The 22351-nt window shown below is 46.8% G+C and overlaps 1 protein-coding gene across 8 annotated transcripts in view; it reads right to left on the bottom strand.

Annotated features, from left to right (window-relative positions):
• The window catches only part of FLNB (filamin B), a 134336-nt gene that overhangs the window by 75677 nt on the left and 36308 nt on the right, over positions 1-22351 (bottom strand). For all 8 annotated transcript variants that reach the window (XM_070390860.1, XM_070390862.1, XM_070390861.1 and 5 more), the window contains exons 2-4: positions 6770-7018; positions 4319-4416; positions 2474-2621 (exon numbers count right to left, since the gene is read on the bottom strand). In XM_070390860.1, the coding sequence (XP_070246961.1) occupies positions 2474-2621; positions 4319-4416; positions 6770-7018 (495 nt within the window). The remainder of the gene's footprint in view (positions 1-2473; positions 2622-4318; positions 4417-6769; positions 7019-22351) is intronic.

The raw sequence follows: 22351 nt of genomic DNA, 5'->3' as shown, positions 1-22351 counted from the left end.
TAACAAGTTGTCACTTTTTAGAAAATAGCAGTCAGAGGAAACCATTTCACATTAACAATGGGGAAACTGGCCGGCCACTGATAAGGTTACTGCAAACAAGCATTTGGTGCCTTGGTCAGATTCAATTTATTTGACCAGTTATGTTGACAAGAGATTTATTTGGCTGTTTGAGCTTTATTTGCCATTTAGGAATGGCAAAAAAAACCTTTAAATTCAGAGATTAAATTTTAACCTTTAAAATCAGAGATTCTTTGCTGCAGCCACCGCTTTTGGTACGGCTTACAGAAAGCACCTTTACAGCAAGCACAGGCACACTGACCTGGGAGAGACTGCACCTGGGGGAGGCCTTCAAACAACATATAACACAACAGATTCACAGACCCCACCTCACTGCCAAAGGGACCTCAAATGGCACGTGGGTTTGCTCCAGAGCAATCGAGCCGTGTTCTGGTCTAAATTGTGCTAAAAAGACAGTGAGAAGGACCTGGCCAGTGGGACTGAGACGACACACAATCATCACCACTCCCTGGCTGTAGGTCATCCTTCGACTAAGCTCAGGCCAAGTACAGCAATGCTATCTTCAAAGGGACGGAGTGTATGGGACAGCCCACAAGACAAGTGTTCTGGATTCTTCAGAAAGTTAATGTCACTTTTTTAAAAAGTTGGGGGAACTTGTTCTAGATTAAAAGAGTCTAAAGACAAAAAAAGAAATGTAGTAAGTGAATTATAATCAAATCTTGGTTTGTAAAATAACAAAAACTATAAAAGAATTTTAGGACAAAAAATTTGAAAACAAAATTATCAGTTGGCATGAAATTATTATTAATTTTCTTATGTGTGATGATGAATATTGTGGTTTTGTAAGAGGATGTCCTATTTGTAGGACAGACAGGCTTGGCTGATATATTGAGGAGTAAAATGTCACCATGTTTCCAATAACCTCTCTCTCTCTCTCTCTCTCTATCTCTCTCTCTCACACACACACACACACACACACACACACAAACACACACACGCACAGAGAGACACATATATATTCAATGCGCAAAGGGCGAGAGAAAACTATATTAGAATGGTAAGAACTGTAGATTCTAGGAGAATATGCAACATATTTTGTGTATCTAAATGTTTTCCCAATTGTCATTAAGAAATACAATGCAGCCCTGGCCAGGTGGCTCAGTTTGTCAGAGCGTCATCCTGTACACCAAAAGGTTTCAGGTTTGATTCCCAGTCAGGGCACATACCTAGGTTGTGGGTTTGATCTCCAGTCAGGGCACATGCAGAAGGCAACCGATCAATGTTTCTCTCTCACATCTTTCTCTCACTTGCTAAAAAAATAAAATCAATTAAAAAATATCTTTGGGTAAGGATTAAAGAAAAAGAAATACAATACACTCCTATAGAAAAAGAAGCAAGTTGTATCTTGCTATGCTGATCTTTTTTTTTTTTTAATATATTTTATTGATTTTTTACAGAGAGGAAGGGAGAGAGATAGAGAGTTAGAAACATCGATGAGAGAGAAACATCAACCAGCTGCCTCCTGCACATCTCCTACTGGGGATGTGCCCGCAACCCAGGTACATGCCCTTGACCGGAATCGAACCCGGGACCCTTCAGTCCTCAGGCCGACGCTCTATCCACTGAGCCAAACCGGTTTTGGCAACTATGCTGATCTTTACCAGAAATCACACTGAGTTGAAATACAACTGTTCCCCTGGAAAAAATAAAATAAAATAGCGTGCTTAATAACTATGCACGGGGCCAGGTGGGTACTTGAAATATTGGGGGGTAGGGGGGAGCACTCTGTAAAGTACATGGTTGTCTAACCACTATGCTGTACACCTGAAACAAATACAGAATAATATTGAAGGTGAACTGTAAATGAGAACAAACAAACATAAAAAATTAGTTGCTTAAAGTCAGGTGCCAATCAGAACACCAAGTGCCTCAAAATGCCTTCAACCCAACATAACGTTCTGAGCAGAACACTCCTGGCAGCTGCATAAACAGGATGTCTTAGCAAGGAAGTGTCTGCCAGGGGTTATCAATAGCTCCCACCCCATCTGGAAATCTGGGCAGCTTTAGCACAACCAAAGGAAAAATGAATCATTGGCCAGAAGACCCAGGCCCCTGTCTCCCACCTCCCACTCCCGGTGGACCACGCCTCTGATTCCTCATCTGAAAAGTGGGACAATGGTCCTTTCTTCATCCCAGGGTTGGTGCATTAAATCACAAAGCAGCAAACCCATCAGTCTCTGGCACATTACATCAGCAGTGTTTCTTACAGCCTAGATTCACAAGGCAGAACAGGATAGTCATAAACCAACCAACAAACAAACGCTGGTGACGAAAGCCTGCAGCGTCTCCCAGGGTGTAGCCTACATTCTTGGTTTTGAGAACCGTCCTCCTGAAGCCACATCTTATTCTCTAAGACCCGAGGGCAAGCCTCAAATCCAACACGACCGGTGCTTACCTCTGCCATAGGCCCGGGCTTTCTTGGGGTTGAGTTTGGGTTTCAGAGGAGCCCCGGGCTTGAGCTTGGCTTTGGGGAACTGGGACAGGTACGTCATCACCGAGTGCTCATCCACATCCGGGTGAATGATTTCTTCAGGAGTGATGACCTAGAACAGCGACACGGAGAGTGAATGCCACAACACATCAAGATATTGAAGTTTTTGCAAACGTCTCTTACACACTACAAATAATAAGAAATTAAGTGAACTTCATAAGGCGCTATGCCAAGATCTGTGTGTTTTGACCTTTGAGAGGTGTCACCATTCCCTTTGGAAGCTGAGGACCCTCTGCGGACAATTCTCTATGTCATTCCCAGAGTACATACTTTCCCTCCCCCCCGAAATAACCCACTCACTCCCCTTTTCAAACTTCCCAGTAGGATAAGTACATCAGGGGAGGAGGATGAAGGAACAATTACATATGAGATTAGCACACTTAGAAGCCATTTGAAAAATGGAGAGGTAATAAATTTCTGCAGATATTCATCTTAGGAATAAGAGTATTAGTCAAGTTATAACCCATGCTGGCCAGGCAGCCTCACTGCAGGCACTGCAGGCTCAGTTCTATCACCTGACCCGGCCCTAAATAGCACCCAAAATCCTCCTGCCCCAACAAGAGGCAAGCCACACCTCTTGAGATGAACAGAAGACTCGGTCTCATGAACCAGGTTAACCAAATGCAGATGAACAACATATGTCCCTAGCTTTCCTGTTCCCGTGGTTAAAAAACAACAACAAAAAACACAGAAATCATTCTGATGATTAGCCTGCAGCACCAAAATAGCCATTTGGGTTTGTATAATATGTTTCATACTATGGAGGACGGGCGGTGATTTGGCGTTTCGTCTAGGCAGCTCCTTCAACAACTTAACAGTGCCAACATCACATGAACGTCAAAAGGAGATGATTTTAGGTTTAAGAGATGAAAAACATAACCACGCCACTTCCTGACGATGGAAAAGCCAAGAAATGGGCCATGAAGCAGAGACACGATGCCAAAACCAAACCGACGAAATAGAGGCAAGTTTTTCTACCTCCCAAGGGATCTCGTTACAAAATGCACTCAACTCAGCTCTGAACACCAACTTAGACCTCAGTGAAGCCTGTGGTGAGGTCATCCACCCATGGCACTGGCTACCCACAGCTTTTCTTGACCAGGGCTTTGAACGTGGGAGTCATGGTGTTCAATTGTGAGAAGGAAGGGTTATTTAGACTCCTTGGAAGGGCTTAGAAGAATCACCCTCAATGTGGCTACTGCAGATGGTACCTAAGACTTACCAAGTTCTCTATAATTTCCAAGTTCTCTTGTGATGTTTCTGTGATAGGATTATGGGCAATACAAATTCTGCCACAATTTTCATTAACTGTAGGTTATCCTGGTTTACATTTCTTTTAAGTTCTAAGTTCCATGATTTCTTTCCAAAGAGAATAAAATTTTTAAAAATTTTTAAATAGGTAAGAAGTGATTAAATATTGATTTCTTATGATCCAACCTAATCATTAGTGTCCTCATTTGCAACCCATTGTCCAAAGGTAGCCTTTGAAATTTTTGGAGCAGAAATACTAGAAAATTTGCCACATGTGACCAAGAGTAAAGACTTTCGGATGCTCTACAAGGACCTAAGTCAATAAGAACCTATTATTATTGGTAAACTGAGGAAGACGAGAGCGTGCCACAAGCAATACTCTTTGAAGGTTAATGCTGAGGATGTCAGACTGCCTGCCAGACTCAAAGAAACACCCATCCAGTCCCAGAACAAGCTGGAGGGTGGGCGCTCTGGGAGGGGGCATGCGTGCATGAGTACCTGTGGGACACCCAGCCAGTCATCTGCCTGCTGCATAGCTTCTCGTGCATTATCCACAGGCTTTCGTGGATCCCAGGATTCCCAGTCTGGGCACAGACCTGTTAACATAACACAAAAGATGCTGTGAGTAATAGCTGACGGAAGAGATTTTTGAACTTGCCAATGGTGCAAAAGCAGTCTGTCATCAGTAGAAACCATATTCATAATTTTGAATTTTGAACTTTTCCTGGTCTAGTGATATATGGTGCAATATTCTTGTGAAGGCTGGGCAGTGGCAACAAGATGATTTTGCCCAACCATAGGCTGAACTTGCTTAAGGTAGGCTAGACTGAGCTATGTTTGATAGGTGAGGCATATTATATGCTTTTTTGAATTTCAGTATTTTCAACTTACAATGGGTTTATGGGAACATAACCCGATAGTAAGTCAAGGAGCATTTGAATACACTTTACAGGCATGTGGGTATGGAAGGGTAGATCTATTCTGTCTTAGCTGAGAGTCTCCTTGAGGATGTTATCTTCTTGCATTGAGATGGGGGTTAGCCACTCCTTACAGGTGTGATATAAGCAAACTCAGCCTATAAAACCATCTGGCCCTAGTGCCTTTTGCAGGAGATATTTTCCAACCTTCCACTTTCACACTTCTGAACCCTGGTCACCAAATGTGTGGGCTTCACACCAGCTGGGTGTCCTACAAGGTACCTCAATTCTGACAATCTACCTGGAGGTAGTAGCATCAGATCCCAAAGCTAAGAGCTCAGTCCCAGAAAACCGCACTCCCTCTTTCCACCCACCTGGGCTTCTGACTGACCAGATACAAACCCACAACTCCCTCCTGAGGTTTACTCATTTCCTGGAGTGGCTCGCAGAACTCAGGAGAACCGTTTACTTACTAGATTACCAGTTTATTACAAAGGGATACAACTCAGGAACGGAGAGATGGAAGAGATGCACAGGGAAGGATGGGAGAAGGGGGAGGAATGTCCATGGCCGCCCTCAGAACCTTCACGTACTCACCAACCTGGAAGCTCCCTAAACCCCACATTCAGAAATTTTGGGGAAGCGTCATTACTTAAACGGGAATGATTCAATCCCTGGTCCTAGTGATAGGCTCAATCTCCAGCCCTTCTCCCCTCTCTGGGGGTCGGAAGAGAAAGCTGAAAGTTCCAATCCTCTAATGGATGGGTTCCCTGGACAACCAGCCCCCCCATCTTTGGGGCTTTCCAAAAGTCACCTCATTAACATAAACTCAGGTGTGGTTGAAAGACACCATTATTGTGGTTCTTGTCACTTAGGAAATTCCAAGGGTTTTAGGAGCTCAGTACCAGGAAAGGGGACAAAGGCCAAATATATATTTCTTATTTTAAGTCACAATATCACAATCCCATTCTTGGATATATCTAAAAAGACTGAACTAGCATCCTGTATAATTTTAAAAATCCACTTGCTAAAAGGCCAAACCTAGAATTATCTCAAAAACCTTTGAAAGCACAAGAAGTATTTAGGACTAGAGTAAAAATCCCCACATTTAAACTGGAAAGAGGTACCCTAAAATGAGTCTCTGGATGCAAGCAAGGATGAGGGCACTGGGCAATGGCCTGCTGCTGAGCTCCGAGTTACTTCTGATGACTCCAGCTTACAGAATAAGGCCTAGAGTCAGCCCTCCCCCAGTACCCAACTGACACCAGACAGTTCTGCTTTGAGCATGTTGAGAAGCACTAGCTTACTAAATATTAATGTGCCCAGCACATGCATAGCACTCAGTAAATGGAAAATATGGTTATTAGAGTTTTGATTAAAAAAATTTTTGAGCGATACATATAAACATAGGCTCTGGCTTTTCTATTGAGTGTGTACCAGCAAACTCTACCCGCCAATCTAATCCCTTCATGAGGATAATTACTGTCTTGGGGCAAACTCAGCTACTCAGGAAAGGGTGGAAAAGGCTCCAACTGGATCCTGACCAAGCCCTATTTCATAGCAACACAGAAAGAAAAGGGCAGAGAAAGCCTTATATAGTCAAGCCAGTGGTCGATAAAAATGGGTACTTTCCGCTCAATGAAAGTTTTTAGATTTTCATGCCAAGCCACCTAACAGGCCACATGTTTTTGCCAAAGGCTACGGGAAACTAGGCACCAACTGTGGGAAGCAGCAGGACTTTGGAGTCTAGAAGCTAAACCCCAGGCCTGGTCCAAGTATTAAGGCCTTCACTGGGAATTTGGATAAATAACTGAATTCAATGCTCAAACAAGTCCAAGGCTACACCTATAAGACATGCCATTGGAAAGGTAGATGGAGTCATTTTCAGTGCCTTTCACTATCTTACAATGAGCCAAAACCAGGAGAAATACACCAATCACAGCAAACCTAGCATTCCCAATGAAAACCCAGAAGTTTAGGGCCCATATACCCCCATCCCAAAGAGATGGCTTAGGTGACCACGGGGACTTACCTGGGGCACAGCTGTCTACCAGGGCACCCAGGGCTTTGCCGTCTTGCCAGTTCTGGTTAAAGTTGGTGATGGGCAAATAGGGGATCTTGTTCTGAATCCATCCCAGCAGCCTCTGCTTCGGCGTCTGCTTCTTGGCATCGTCATCCCCTTCATCCTCCCACACGGGCATGGAGATGGAGTAGTGGAGGATCAGGGTCCATACCAGGCCCAGGATGAGCTTCAGGTTCCCATCCACGATGGCTTTGCTATCTGGGGAGAGAGGCCAAGGCTTGGTCATTCCTCTGGGTTGCACAAGGGTGAATCATGCTCTTTATAAAAAAAGGAAATGAAGTCCTCATCTGTTAGAGAATCGTACTGAACCATTTAAGAGTGAAAGGATACAATGCTGGAATTTGCTTCAAAATATCTGAGGATGGGAATAGGTGAAGTAAGATTCCAAAATGTTGTAAACTGGTGGCCTTGGTACATAAAAATGCATTATACTATTGTTTCTGCTTTTGTGTATGTTTGAAATTTCCCATAATAAAAAAAAAGTTTTTAAAAGTCAAGTGTTCAGTATTCCGTTTCAGGGGAAGACCCTTTACCCCATCCTCCTCCGGCAGGACAAACCATGGCTGGTCATTCAATGGCCAGATCTGGCGGCTGGTGGCCCTTCCCTCCCACCAGCTCTGTGCCTAGGACTCCTCAGCCTACCACATCCGTCCAGGTCTGTGAGCACCTGCTGGGGAGAAATGGAGCCTTCTTCACCTTGGAGCTCACCTCCCTGTCCCACCCACCCACCCACCCACCACAAGCCATCTGAACGTTGGTTAAAAACACACACCAAACTGCACTTAAAATGAAGCCCAACTACAACCACATGAAAAATATACTCACATGCTGATAAAGAGGAAATAGCATGCCACTCAAAACTGAAAGGGCGGGACCTTTTTTTTTTTTTAATTAACCTGTTCAATGTTACATCTTTTACAAGAAAAGACTCTCCTAAAAGGCCACACCCAAAACCATAGAAACCAAAGGTAATTTCATGGTTGCAGATTCCGTCATAATAAAACCTGATCATGTGAAACTGGATGAGTAAAGATTATCATGAACTGGCTGGTAAGACCAACTAAATTCGAGCAATCCTCTCATTCAAAATCATGGTGCCCAGTGATATTCTCTGTAATGAATTGTATAAATAATGAAAGCCCATGATGTTTCATGTAATAGATTGTATAAATAATAGCTTTTAAGCAGATCTGTCTACATTAACTCACAGGCCCGGTGACAAATGAAAATGCAGGGCTCCTTGTCCAAAAAGTACTAAGAATTTCAAGACGGCAGCAGCAGAGCATTAAAGCAAGCACAGAGCCTTCTGCACACAGGGCCCTGCACAGCTGCACTGGCCGTGTGACCATGAAGCCAGCTCTGCTGCCCAGGAGGGCCCATGGTCAATAAACCAGCAACAATCTGCATGCAACATGGGACACTGCCCAGAACCCTAAGATCCATGGAATTCACCCACCAGACCACACATTTCTCCAGCAGACAGCCTCTGACCATGACTGAATTTGGGGGATTAGGTATCCTATTATGAGGCTGTAAGTGCTACCAACTGATCCTAAGACATTCCAGGTCACACAACTTTCCATGCCAGTTTTCTTTATTCAAGCTAAAGGGAGAAGAGTGGGGTGAGGGGAGGGAGGAAGTGAATGCCTATGGATAGTTAGGGTATCAGGGGTGCAAAGGTGGAGGGGGCTGGCCTTGAACAGGCCCAAGTCTCATCCAGCCACAGGCATCAGTCTGCAAAGTTCAAACTTCCCTCAGTCGTGCGTTAAATGTTTTTCAAATGCAAACTTGCAGATTTCTTTCACAAATCAAACCATGAAACCAAGTTTGCTCTGTCTTTACCCAGCTTATGCATGCATGCTGGTCTCAAGGAATGAGATGTGAATCTTTTTCAAAAAGATTTGGGGGGAGATATGACCCCGTAAAAGTCTGAGCCAAATTTCTGAAAAATACAATGCCCAGAACTTCTGTTTCCAATGAATGTGAGGTGGGTGTCCAGATGGGGAAGCCCCCCGTTAAGGTCGCACTGGGATAAATGATACTTTTGTCCTGCTGGTCTAAGAGGCTGGAGGGATGGCCATCGTCACTCCGGGAGTGATTTTGACAGGTGACGGTTCAAGTGCTTCAAGGTTCAAATGTTTCCCCGAACTCTTGGAACCATAAGAAGACGGTGACCTGCCCAAGCCTCCCGCTTCCCCACCCACATGAAATGGGAGACTCCCAACACCCTGAAAATGAAATGCCACACAGCATCACGGTGCCGACGTCTGACCAGCACAGCAGGTCACAGAATTTCCGGACCCGAGTGTGTTCTGCGATGTTTATGCGGAGTGTGGAGGCAGAGCCGTCAGCCAGAAGCCTCTCTGGCAGGAGAGCTAGTGAGCCTCTTTCAGGAGCACAACAAGCCGACGCCACCACGCCCACCCCACCTCCTGGAATCTGCTGAGATTGGCAGGGGATTGGAATCCGTCCACAAGTTTCAACTCCCCAAATCACAACCAATCACAATCCCCACGTAACTGGTCCTGGCTCTGGGCAACACTGACCCTCAAACCACATCCACCTTCTGGAAGTACTTAAAATCACCCAGCACTGCTCAGAAGTGAGGGCAGAGCCCCCGCGCGCCCCCCCCCCCCCTTTTTTTTTAATAGCTAGAAAGTTAACTTGAGCTACTGCAAATTCTAGGGTGGAATGTTTTCACGTCATTTCAGCACATCAGTTCTCCAGGCCTTGTTAAGCAAAATTCTGGAATGGACGCATTTACGGGGGTGGAAAGCAGCTATTTTTAGGCCATCTTCAGAAGCATCTTGGAAACAGCGCCTTTGTGAGCAACTTCCACAGAGGTAAGGGGGTGGTGATCTTTCACCTCTCTGCTGTATCAGGAGGGTCGGATCCACACAACCATCTATGCACCTACTACGTGTACTGTGCCGACCTTCTCTCCTGGCTGTACCAATTAACCGGGGCAATGGGGCGGGGCCCGGGAGGACAAGCCTGAGCAGACTCCATTCCACACTTCTGCTCTCCTAGGTAAGCAGGTCATCCATTGGCCACAATGCAGCTTGCTATGGGGTCGGAAATAGCCACATGCCTGTGCAGGAATCAAGGAAGAGTAGGGGTTTCAGAAAACCTCCTTCTACTGTGCCTGGGACAATTCACCCCCCATACTCGGCACGCGACTCGGCCATCTGGGGAGATGCTGCCACAGGCTCTGCTCCCTGCCCTCTCGTCTCTGTTACCCACTGAGAGGCACTGGGGCTAGTGCAGGTTCTGGAACCAGCAGCTCGGCTAGAAATGTCACTTTGAACAATCTGTCCACTCTCTCTGAGCCTTATTTCTCCTCACCTACCAAATGGCAATGATCACAGTCCACACTTCACAGGGCTGCGGTAAGAGTAAGCGGGTCTGCCCGGCCAGCATGGCTCAGTAGTTGAGCATCGACTTATGAACCAGGATGTCACCGTTCGATTCCCGGCCAGGGCGCATGCCTGGGTTGAGGGCTTGATCCCCAGTAGGGGGTATGCCGGAGGCAGCCAATCAATGATTCTCTCTTATCATTGAAGTTTCTATCTCCCTCTCCCTTCCTCTCTGAAATACATACATACATATATACATATATTTTTTTTTTAAAGAGGAAGTGGCAAAGAATGCCATGAGCAAAACACAATGTCCGGTATGCAGTAGGCATTAATGCTACCTCCTTCCCCTACTTCATTCACCTAACTTCCTAGTACCTGCTATGTGCCAAACACTCAGAAGCCCAGAAGCTATAATCCCAGTGTTGTGTGCAAGAAGAAAGCAAAAGGAAAAAAGAACCTCGTGAATTCACAGGAGGATAAAATGTTTAATATGTCACTTCTCTGAGTCAAGCAACTCATAGGTCATGAGACTTTGCGGTCCCTCGTCTCTGGTTCCAAGAGGAGGCTGAGACACAACATTGAACATGTAAGGACACGTGAACCCAGGACGTGTAAGGGAGGCGCACAGGGGGACACATCTGAGCTGAGTAGTTTAGGAGACCAACGTGGCCTGAGAGGGCAGCCAAAGAGGAACCAAGTCACCCAGGAACAGAACGACTGGTCATGCATCAGACCTTCCTACAGAGAATATGGTACAAAGAGCAGCCCACCTGGGCCAGGTCTGGCTCCTCCTGGCTTCACACTGCCCGGGGTTCACCCTCCCTCCTTGGCCCCGGCCCGCCTGCCTGGAGCTCTCCACCCAGACCCTCTCTAGACCAGGCTACTGCCCTCCTCTTTCAGTGCACCTGCAACTGTGCTAAAACCACCTGGGCTGGGCTGCCTCCTCCGCTCAGCGTCAGCTCCACAAAGGCAGGGATGAGTCATTTTGCTCCCTGCGGGTCCCACAGCCTGGACACCTGGACCAGCTGCCACACACACACCTCCCTAGCCTCACACCCCCAGTGCTGAATGACAGGCAGTGCTGCCTGCTGGAGAGCGGATGCAAAACATGCATGGACTTCTGCACTGCTCCAGACGAGGCCACCTCTGAACCCCCAGCAGACGACACAGCATGTGGCACCGAAGGGAAGGCCGGGACAGGTCCTTAGGGGTACAGGCCCTGCCACCATACAAGGGCTCAGTGCCACCAAACAAGCCGTGGGACCCTGGCCAAGCTATCCAATCCCTACATGTCCCCGTTTCTTTATCTGCCAATTGGGGATAATGCTGAACATGAGCGTAGGGCTACTCAGAAGGCTAAATGTGATAACACATTTGAGCGCTCAGACCTCCACACAGTTTTCAATAAATGCTAGTATTCTTATCACCACGGACTTCAGCATGCTTTTATCACGCTTGAGACAAAAAGGACAAAGGTAGGAGGGAAAAGTGAAAGCTTAGCTGTTACAGGTGGTGACCTACATGCCTGCACTGAGGTTTCCTATCAGCCCTGACTGCCTGGGTGAGCTGACAGCAGCAGCATCCCATGAAAGGGCACCCCCTCCCCACCCCCCACGGCTACCCCACAGTGCAGAGCTCGGTCAACTGGACCCAGAACCCACTGGCAGACTCAGCACTCACTGACATCCCAGGTGGGCTGTGCAGTTTTTCTCTGTCCTGCCTTCTTTTCCAGCCTGAACAAACCCTGGCCAAATTGTAGGCCTCGGTTGTCCCAACAAGAGAGTGGCCTGAACTAATAGGAGGCAGTTTGCCAATCAAAACTTAGCGCAGGTGCCACTCACTCCTGAGACCGTGTTGAGGAGGACTGTCTCAGTCAGCTGCCCTGAATGGGGGCCACATTTCTGGGGGTGCAACAGTCCTTCCATCCACTCAGCACCTTGGCTCAGGTGCCCAGGGGTTGCTGGGCAGGGTGAAGAGAGCCAGGCTGGCTTCGCTCCAGGGCCTCGAACCAAAAAGGACAAGAATTACAACCAGGTGACTCAGTCCTCTGATGGCTGAAGGATATCTGAGGCTAAAGCCACTAAAATCCTTCCTCCCGGTCTCCCAGGCACGCAGCTTCCTACTAGATTACTCTTCCCAGCCTCCCTTGCAATTTGGTGGTGTGGTTGCCTCACCAATTAACCGTGAGCACAAGGAAGCACACCATCCCTCGGAGCCTTGGGCAGTGGGTGTGCCTTGTCCAAACTCTCCCCGCTCCTGCCAGCCAGAGTGCCTAACATCACAGTCACTTAGCTTCGACTTGCCCTAGGAGAGGCCGGGCAAGGTGATGGGAGGAACCTGGGATCAAGAATGGGGTGCCCCACCAACCTGAAGACTGAAAAAGCCACTGTTGTTTTTTAATCTATTTGTTACCGCAGTTTAACCGCAACAAGAGGACAGGACGTTCTGAGCCTTGAAGACACATGTCTATTTCCATTGGCAAGGTAAAACACAAATACAGGGCACAGTAAAGTAAGAGTAGATTGGGGCACTGGGTCAGCTGGATTTCCGATTCATTTTCCTGCTCATGAACTACTCAATAATAACAAAGGAACTGCCTGAGTTAACAATTTTTACATATCACTATGTCAGGGTTCAGTTAATAAAAAGCTCACCCAGCCCTGGCCAGGTAGCTCAGTTGGTTAGAGCGTAGTCCCGCTACGCCAAGGTTGTGGGTTCGATCCCTGGTCAGGGCATATACAAGAGTCAATCAATGAAGGCATGGATGGGTGGAACAAGTCGATGTTTCTCTTCCCCCCTCTCTCCATCTCTCTCTCTCTCAAAATCAATAAATACAATTTTTAAAATAAATTCATTCAGAAGGTCTTTTTATGCTACAAATTTTTCAAGAGATGATACAATAGACCAGGGGTGGCAAATGGTATTGGCACGTGAGGTGAAAACTCAGGGTTTTGAGAAAGATTTTGGGGCCCTATCAGGATTCAGCAAGAAAGTCTGCCAAAATGGATCACCAATGTCTGCCATGAACAAGGCCTGGGAATGGACGTTAGGCGAGGAAGACGACTGTGCAGATTAGCAGTGTCTACCCTGGGCAAGGCATGCAGTGGCAGCGGGATTTCTCTGCAACAGAATTGAGTAAACATTCCCAAACCACTGATTTGAGATTTCTACTATAGGCAACTACACATCTTTTCACATAACCTCAGACTGCAAATTTCCACTTGGCCAACCATTCCTTCTGTTCTCTCTCACTTGCTGGACAGCTTTTTTTTCTGAAATAATTGGAGCAAATTATTTCCTAAATACCTTCTTTTTATTTTGGTACAGAGTGTTTGATGGACTTTCAGCTTGTGGACACTATGGTGATGTACTGCTCCGTAATTTATCCTAAACGCCCTATTTTCTGGTTAAGAGGCATCCTTTATTTAAAATCTGCATTTGCATCATTACCCAGTGGGCTTTCTTTTCAATGTCACTTTTGAAAAGATTGTTATCACTTTTGAGAATTACTTTATATCTAGCAACTAAGCCGCATTGGACTAAACGAGATGGTCTTATTAAAGGGCCTAGTACTTAGTATCTAACTTTAACCTTAGTTAGACTAAGGTTAAAGAAGGAAAAAGGGCCGAAACCGGTTTGGCTCAGTGGATAGAGCATCGGCCTGCGGACTGAAAGGTCCCAGGTTTGATTCCGGTCAAGGGCACGTACCTGGGTTGCGGGCACATCCCCAGTAGGAGATGTGCAGGAGGCAGCTGATTGATGTTTCTCTCTCATCGATGTTTCTAACTCTCTATCTCTCCCCCTTCCTCTCTGCAAAAAATCAATAAAATATATTTAATTAAAAAAAAAAAAAGAAGAAGGAAAAAGGAAGAACACCCCCAAATGGCCCAAGCAGTGCATTCTAAATTAGGTGTTTTTTTTACTTCAAAGCCACAGGTCCCTGTTGCTTTCTGTTGCTGCCACACAATTGTCCTGGGCAACTAGCAGGACAAGGACCCCAAGGGACTGAGCATGGGGCAGAGGAGCCCCGAGTCCCCACTGGGAGGCTCGGGTAAACCCCAGCGTGAGCTCACAGGGCCTCAGCATGGTGATGTCTGTCCCTCGCTCAGAGCTTCCAGCCACAGCTGCTCTGGGAACATGCCCAGCTGAAATAATAAACGCTGGCTGCAAACAGAGGGCTTTGTCACCTTTTTACGCCGGCTCAGTCTGTCATGTGGCAAAGCCTGAAACACAGCTCGCCGTCTACCCTGTGCACGCGTGCGCAGCCCGCGGGGAAGCCCTGGAGGAAAGCAGTGAGGGCAGGAGGACCCACACAGGAAAGACTCCTAAGCGCCTCCTCTCTCTGCATCAACAGCAACCGACACAGGAGAGCAGCTCTGTCAACCAGACCTCCCCTCCGGGCTGGGCTGGTGCCACAGCCTCACCTCATGTGACCCTCACAGCAACACTCCAAGGTCATGGTTAATCCCATTTTACAGATGAGAAAACAGAGGTCCACAGAGGCACTTGCCAAAAGTGACAGAGAGGAGAGCCTAGATGTAAACCCAGTTCTCTCTGGTGCCGGAGCCCAGACTCACCCCCTACCTCTGTGAACACACACTATGTCACAGGGCTCCACCTGGTGCGTGCAGCGTGACTCTCATTCCACAGATTAGGAGACTGAATGCCAGGAAGGAACCCAGCCCCAGGCCCCATGGCCAGGAAGTGGCCGTGCTTGTGAGGGGAACCCAGGCAGAACCTCTGAGCTCCTAACTGCCCCGTCATGCCCACCATCCCCAAACTGCCAAGGTTCTGGAGAACGTGGTGGTCAGACGGCAGGGAGAGCAACAGTACGACTGGGGGTGCAAGCAGGAGTCGGAGCCGCATCATTTTAGTAACTACCCCTTGTCTCACCGTGACTCTCAGCTCCCACCGCACCCTAGGACTGGATTTCTACCCCTGTCCCTGCATCTGGGAGACCCACCAACCAGGCCCCACTGCTCTGCCCAAACCTATTAACCTCTGTTTTCCCTGGGAAGTAGAAATTAGGGTCACTCATAAGACTAGAAGTTAAGTTAGGAAAGCTCAATTGTCCTATTCATCTGTTCTTCTTACATCCAAACAATAACTTCCTAACTGCCTACCGAGGACCAGGCCCTGCGTCAAGAACAAGTTATGCTTTTAAGTAAGAAAATAAGTTAGACTGGCTTTGAAACACTCCACAAAGAGATGACATTATTATAATGAAAACCATTGACTCCCCCGCAACCCCCCAGGGTAAGACACTGAAGATCTTTAAGGGAAAAAAACAAAAAACCTTTTGCCTTTTGTGTGTGTGTGTGTGTGTCTCTCTTATGCTAGGCCATGTTTGGGGGTGGGGGGGGTTCTCCCTCTTTTATAATTAAGACTAGAAGTTAAAAAAAATAATGATGAAGAATAGGGTAGGCATTTACCCTTCCACTGCAAACTTGTAAAAGCTGAGCCTTGTTACAAAATCAGACCAAGGTGACCTCCTCGGTCTGAGAGGGGAGAGACCAGTTTGCCTTTCGCCCCCATACCTCACTCACCTTATGTTACCACTCACACACGCCTAGGGAAACGGCAGTTGCCCAAGGGCTGTGAAGTCATAAAAGGAGCAAAACTCTCAATTTAAAGTCTGGAAAGGGAACCAAGCTGAAGAAAATTCCAAATAATTTATAACTGCTGGCTCTTACCATCATCAACAGAAAGCGGATGAAGTTGGAGGAAAGGAAATTCTCAAATGACAGATATAGGGACATGTTCCCCACTTTACCTGTATTGAACTTTTGTGGGGTTTTTATTTTTATTTATTTATTCTTAAATATATTTTTATTGATTTCAGAGAGGTAAGGAGAGAGAGATAGAAACATCAATGATGAGAGAATCATTGATCGGCTGCCTCCTGCACGCCCCACGCTGGGGATCTAGCCCACAACCCAGGCACCTGCCCTGTCTGGGAATTGAGCCATGACCTCCTGGTTCATAGGTCGATGCTCAACAACTGAGCCATTCCGGCTAGGCTGTGGGGTTTTTTAAATATATTTTTATTATTTCAGAGAGGAAGAGAGAGGGAGTGAGAGATAGAAACATCAATGATGAATCATTGATTGGCTGCCTCCTGCAAGCCCCACACTGGAGACTGAGCCTGCAACCCAGGCCTGTGCCCTGACCAGGAACCTGTGACCTCCTGGTTCATAGGCTGACACTCAACCACTGAGCCACACCAGCCAGGCACTACACTGACACTTTTGAACAGTTCCTCTCAGTACCAGCTCAGCTGAAGGCTCAAATTTGTACACCCAGATTTGGACCTTCGCCCCACAATCACACAAGAAGACCTCCAGATACACCAACACCCAAGTGTAAAGAGCATGGGGGGAGAGAGGGGGTAGGGGTGCAGGACTGAACCCACTCAAACAAAGGAGAGCTCACTTGCTGAAATAATTGGTAGCCAAGTAACCCAGAGGTCAGGGACGCTAAGTGAGTTAGTGATGCGGCCGTGAGAGCTCAGAGCCCTGCTTTCCCCGCCAAGCACAGCCTCGCGTGGCCCTGGGACTGGGATGGGTCACTCCCCAGCTCTGCTGTCCATCTCACCTGTGAGGTGAGAGTCATAACTGGACTCGCCTCATGGAACGGCTACGAGGTTATGTAGTGAAGCAGGTAGCATTCTGCCTGATGATGCTTCCCCACAGTGAGGCCTATTACAACCATTGTATTTCTATAATACTATACACACAAATTTGGGAACTAACGGTGCCCCGTTAGCATTGTGAAAGATCCAATCAATTCTCCTCAGAGCCGAATACCCCAGAACTCGGGCTTCCAGCACAGACAAGCATTCCATCTGCTAACAACCACAAGAGCCGGCCCATCAGGGACCGGGATTAGAGCTGATAGAATCAAGATGTTCTCTGCTCAGTGGGCTGCTGGATGAACTGGCGGTCTGCTGAAATCTGCAGGCCACCCCAACTCCTCCAGCAGATTCCTGAGCAGTCTGCAGGGGCCAGGCCGGCCGCTGCCGACAGAAAATTAAATGCAAGGTCAATACATTCAATTTGAAGCACAAAGTATTCAAGAAAGTCCCCGAACATGATTTCTTTTTCGAATGTGAGGAGGGAGAGGTTTGGGTACTAAAGTGATCTTTAACCATGAAAGCAGCTCATTAGTATAATTTGGGGGGGGGGGGGGGGGGGGCGGGGAGCTGAAAACAACTTAAGTGCCTTCCCATGAACAAGTGATTAAATACACTTTACAGGACGGCCAGGGAAGTGAACAACAGGCTGCTGTGTAAAGAATGAGGAGTTGTTTGTTTCAGTAGGAACAGGCCTCCATGATATATAAAGGGAACTGGGAAATGTGTAGAAAACTATCGGTCGTGGTATTCTATTTTTGAAAAGGCCTAACTGCATCTGAAGGAAAAGGTATGGAAACACCCACACCAAACCGTGCTCACTGGCTCTCCGGGAAAAAGGCTCGGGGACGGCAAAAGACGGGCTTTCTTTTTCTGTTATTACATGCTGTGTTGTTTGAATTCCTTTTTTTAAATTTTTTAAAACTGATTTGAGAGAGAGAGGAAAGGAGAGACAGAAACATTGATGTGTTGCTTCTCCCATCCATGCAGGGGATCAAACCCACGATCCTGGCACATCGGGATGATGTGCCAACCAACTGAGCTATCGGCCAGGGCTGAATTTTTTAACTTAAACTGCATACATTACTTTAAAAAAATTTGTGACACCCCCCTCCCCCTCAAAAGAAAGAAACCTAGTAATGTATATGTTAAGGAACTCTTCGTTAGAACAAAATTGCTCGTCAGGCTCTACAGGCCCCATGTGGGAAAACTGACAGGTTTTATGAAATGATGATGAAAGCAACATGTATGGGAAGTTTGCATTTGAGTCAAGTGGTGGATGGGGGGATTACATAATTGGGCTCATAGGTGCATAAACTCTTTCTCTCCAAGAGACAAGAAACTGGCTGCCGCCCGGCTGGCATGGCTCAGTGGTTGAGCATCGACCTATGAAGCAGAAAGTCACAGTTCAATTCCCTGTCAGGGCACATGCCCAGGTTGCTGGCTCCATGCCCAGTGTGGGGCGTGCAGGAGGCAGCCGATCAATAACTCTCTCATCACTGATGTTTCTATCTCTCTCTCCCTCTCCCGTCCTCTCTGAAATCAATAAAAATATATTTTAAAAAAATAAGAAAGAAAGAAACTGCTTGTCAACACAGTGCACTTGCTTTTGGGTAAAGAAGCATATGATTCATGCACGATGCTACTTGTCAACAAGTACATGGAGGCTTTGCGGGTTTGCATGGGGGTCCCTCCGGAAGTCTCCTTTGCCTGACTTTCACACAGTGGCCATCCAAACGCCCTCCCATTGCTCAGCCAGATGTACTGTTCTGGACAGGCAGTCTCCCTGCCTCAGGAGGTGGCCTTTGCAATTTCAAACCACTTGCCACAAGAGTGCAAGGTGTGGAAGAATACATTGCAAAAAGATGGAGTCCTCACATTGCTTTTGGGCATGTTTTTCAAGCCAACCAACCAACCAAAAACAACAACAAAACCACCCCCCACCTTCCTGATCCCTTCCTCGCCCCTCCCCCGGCCCCTCAGTGCTCTTGCCCTGATGCAGAGGCCCAGCCTCTCAGTGATACAGGACGAATTCTCACAGCTGCCTTGTGAGCCACCACTATCAGCCCCTTTCCCAGATTTTTAAAAAACACCACAGGATAAGCCGATAAACGAACCCCAAAGTCACACAGCTCATAAGTGGTGAGGTTGGGATTTGAATTTAGGCCATCCAACTCCAGAACCTGCTGTTGACATTCAGCCTGGAGGCCCGGATGGGCGGCACAGGAAGAGGCCCATACATGGACATAATGGTGATTACCAAGGGCTTCAAAACTGGCCAACGCCAAAGAGGAAATAAGTGTCGAGGCTTACATCATCCTCCTAAAAGAGATTTATCGCTGTGCCCCTGAACTCCGTCGCACGATAAACGGCCGTGGCAGTAAGATAAACAGACCAAGCACATAGCAGGTCAGCTTTGCTGCTAAAATGGGAACACATTCTAACATTCCTGAGGCACACTGCCCAAGTGACACAGGCTAAACATCCACCACCCCAACCACAGCTGCCGTCGATGCCGCTGTCTTTATTGCCAGCTCTCTGTCTAGAGTCCGTGCTTGAGTCAGAAGATGCGTGCCGGCCTGGCAAGAACACCAGCTCTACCTAACCTTAGCTCTGAGGGGCACATTCTCAAACCTGGCCCTCTCCTCCTGCCACTTGGGCCATCTCCATCTCCTTAGATCAACTCACCTCTCCTTTTTGCCTAAGACTGATTTTTTTCTATAAACACAGACAAGCATTCCATCGGCTAACAACCACATAAACCAGCCCATCATGGACCAGGGATTAAAGCCGGAAAGCTGGAATTACATACATAAAAAGCAACTAGTGCCTCAAATACACACACACACACACACACACACACACACACACACCCCACATGTGAAAATACATAACTGTTAAAATTTTAAATGTAGGGCATATAACACCTTAAGCAACATCTTAGAAAAGACTATCCTAGAGCCCTGACTGGTTTTGCTCAGTGGATAGAGCGTCAGCCTGTGGACTGAAGAGTCCCAGGTTCGATTCTGGTCAAGGGCATGTACCTTGGTTGCGGGCACATCCCCAGTGGGGGGTTTGCAGGAGGCAACTGATGAATGTTTCTCTCATGGATGTTTCTAACTCTCTATCCCTCTCCCTTCCTCTCTGTAAAAAATCAATAAAATATATTTAAAAAAAGAAAAGAAAAGAAAAGATTATCCTAGATGTTAGCTAGTTTCCCGAGACTACAGGGTTGCTATGGTCAAATAAGCTGGAGACATATGGAGCTGAACAACTTTGAACTGTGCAGGATCTCTCAGAGCCTTTAATGTGCAAATGTACACTGACAATCTCCAAGGGGGTCCTAGGGTGCCACACGGCATTTCCCAACTTGATTATACACTAAGGAATTTTTTTAATACTGTCTCAAAGGACACTAATATTCTCCAGAAGATACTTTGGGTAATTCTTCCTTAAATTGCCCTTCTCCTGGTCTCTCCCATAAGCTGGAGGATTACGTTTTTAAAAGAAGCAAGTAGCCTGGCCAGGAGTGGCTCAATGGTTGAGTGTCAACCTACGAACCAGGAGGTCACGGTTCAATCCCAGTCAGGGCACATGCCCAGGTTGCAGGATCCATCCCCAGTGTGGGGCGCGCAGGAGGCAGCCGATCAATGATTCTCTCTTATCATTGATGTGTTTATATATCTCTCTCTCCCCCACTCCCTTCCTCTCTGAAATTAATAAAAATATATTTTACAAAATAAGTAAATAAAAATAAAACAAGCAAGTATGGGGGTGAAGAAGACAGACCAAAGACACAAAAGGAGGGTGACAGGAAATAAATTACGGAGGCTACAACTGTTCAGTGGCAGTGATTAAGAAACTAAAACCCTGCAGATAAAGGGCGATAAACTCGGGCTCTCAAAACACGGTTCCTAATTAAGGGAAGCACACCCGTTAACCACGTGTTTATGAAATTCTGGTGATAACCAACTCACTTAAAAACCACACGAAGAAACATCTTATTGTTCCAGCGCAACGTATAATTCTTAGGCACAGGCAATGGTTGAGAGGAATCCAGGCCAAAACCAATCTCCTCCTTCCTGGGTTTGCTTTAGAGCTTCCACTGACAAGATCTTCCTCCCAGACAAAGTATTGCCAAGTGGGAAGAGTCAGAGATGGAACCGGTAATTTGGACCACCGCTTGAGATGGCAGAAAGAGAGGAAGTCGTCCTGATGTGAGGAACTGGAATATCAAATTATGTGAACAGTGGATTCCTCCAGAACCTCCACTCGGTTCACACTTAGCTCTTAAGTTCCTATGAGGAGTTGGGGGACAACTTGGGAAAAGTTAATAAAATTTCCGTGAGAACTAAAGCACATCCAAGTAGCATTGCTAGTGCTTCTTAAGGATAAAACAGTCATCAGCACAATAATAACAGCAATGAACCACACAGCTGGAGTGCTGGCCAAACCCACTCTCTAAACTTCTGTGTAGTACTGATCCAAACCTGAGATTTAGTCACCTGTAATATAAATGTCCTAGGACAGTGGTCGGCAAACTGCGGCTCTCGAGCCACCTGTGGCTCTTTGGCCCCTTGAGTGTGGCTCTTCCACAAAATACCACGTGCAGGCGCGCACGTACAGTGCAATTGAAACTTTGTGGCCCATGTGCAGAAGTCGGTATTTTGTGGAAGAGCCACACTCAAGGGGCCAAAGAGCCGCATGTGGCTCGAGAGCCGCAGTTTGCCGACCACTGTCCTAGGACAAAGCTGGGCTCGTCTTTAGCGTCATTGTGATCCTAGTACCTAGTATGATGCCTGTCAGATAGCAGAAAAAAGGGGAAAAGTGGGGAGGGGGGGAGCTATCATCTACTGCTCAACCAACAACCACCCACCGTCAATAAACCCTCAACCAGCCAACTTAACCAGCCAACCACTAATCAACAAACCTACCAAACAGCACCCACCACTCAACCAACTATCAAACCGGATTGGACGGAGCCTTTGACCACACTCTCCCCCAAAACCCACTCTCCTCCTCAATCCTGGCTGGTTACCTCAATACTGATCCCCAGCCCAGCAGTCATCAATTAATGTCAGGCCCCCTTTCCTGACCACTCCATCTAAGCCCACATGTCAGCTCTTCCCCAATCTCCCCACTGGCTCCAGGAGGGCCACCCAGATCCCTCCCCCAGGCACAGCTCCTTCTCAGCAAACAATTCGAAAGTTGGTTGGAGGCAGATAGGGAGATTGGTCCCAAAACAAGAAAACTGAAAGAAACTGAAGTTAATAAATGTTTTATTAAGTGCCTGAATTTAAAATTATATCTTTTCCACTAATGGCTTACATTTAGTAGTCACGAAAACTGTATTACATTTGAAAACGAATTACAGGTTAGTCTTTTCACATTCCAAGAACTCCCAAGTGTGCATTACGACAGCTAAGACACCAGTCAATTGTGAAATAGTCATGGCCAAATAATTAAAACAAAGCACAAATATAAATAAAGGCAAAACAATTTTTTTAAACTTTCAAATTATTTTACAGCAATATACACAAA

Source organism: Myotis yumanensis, unplaced genomic scaffold (genome assembly GCF_028538775.1).
Source record: "Myotis yumanensis isolate MYYU_CA2020_CCGP unplaced genomic scaffold, mMyoYum1.0.hap1 SCAF_14, whole genome shotgun sequence".
In the NCBI taxonomy this organism is placed as follows: Eukaryota; Metazoa; Chordata; class Mammalia; order Chiroptera; family Vespertilionidae; genus Myotis; species Myotis yumanensis.
This window is presented reverse-complemented; position numbering and strand designations above follow the sequence as displayed.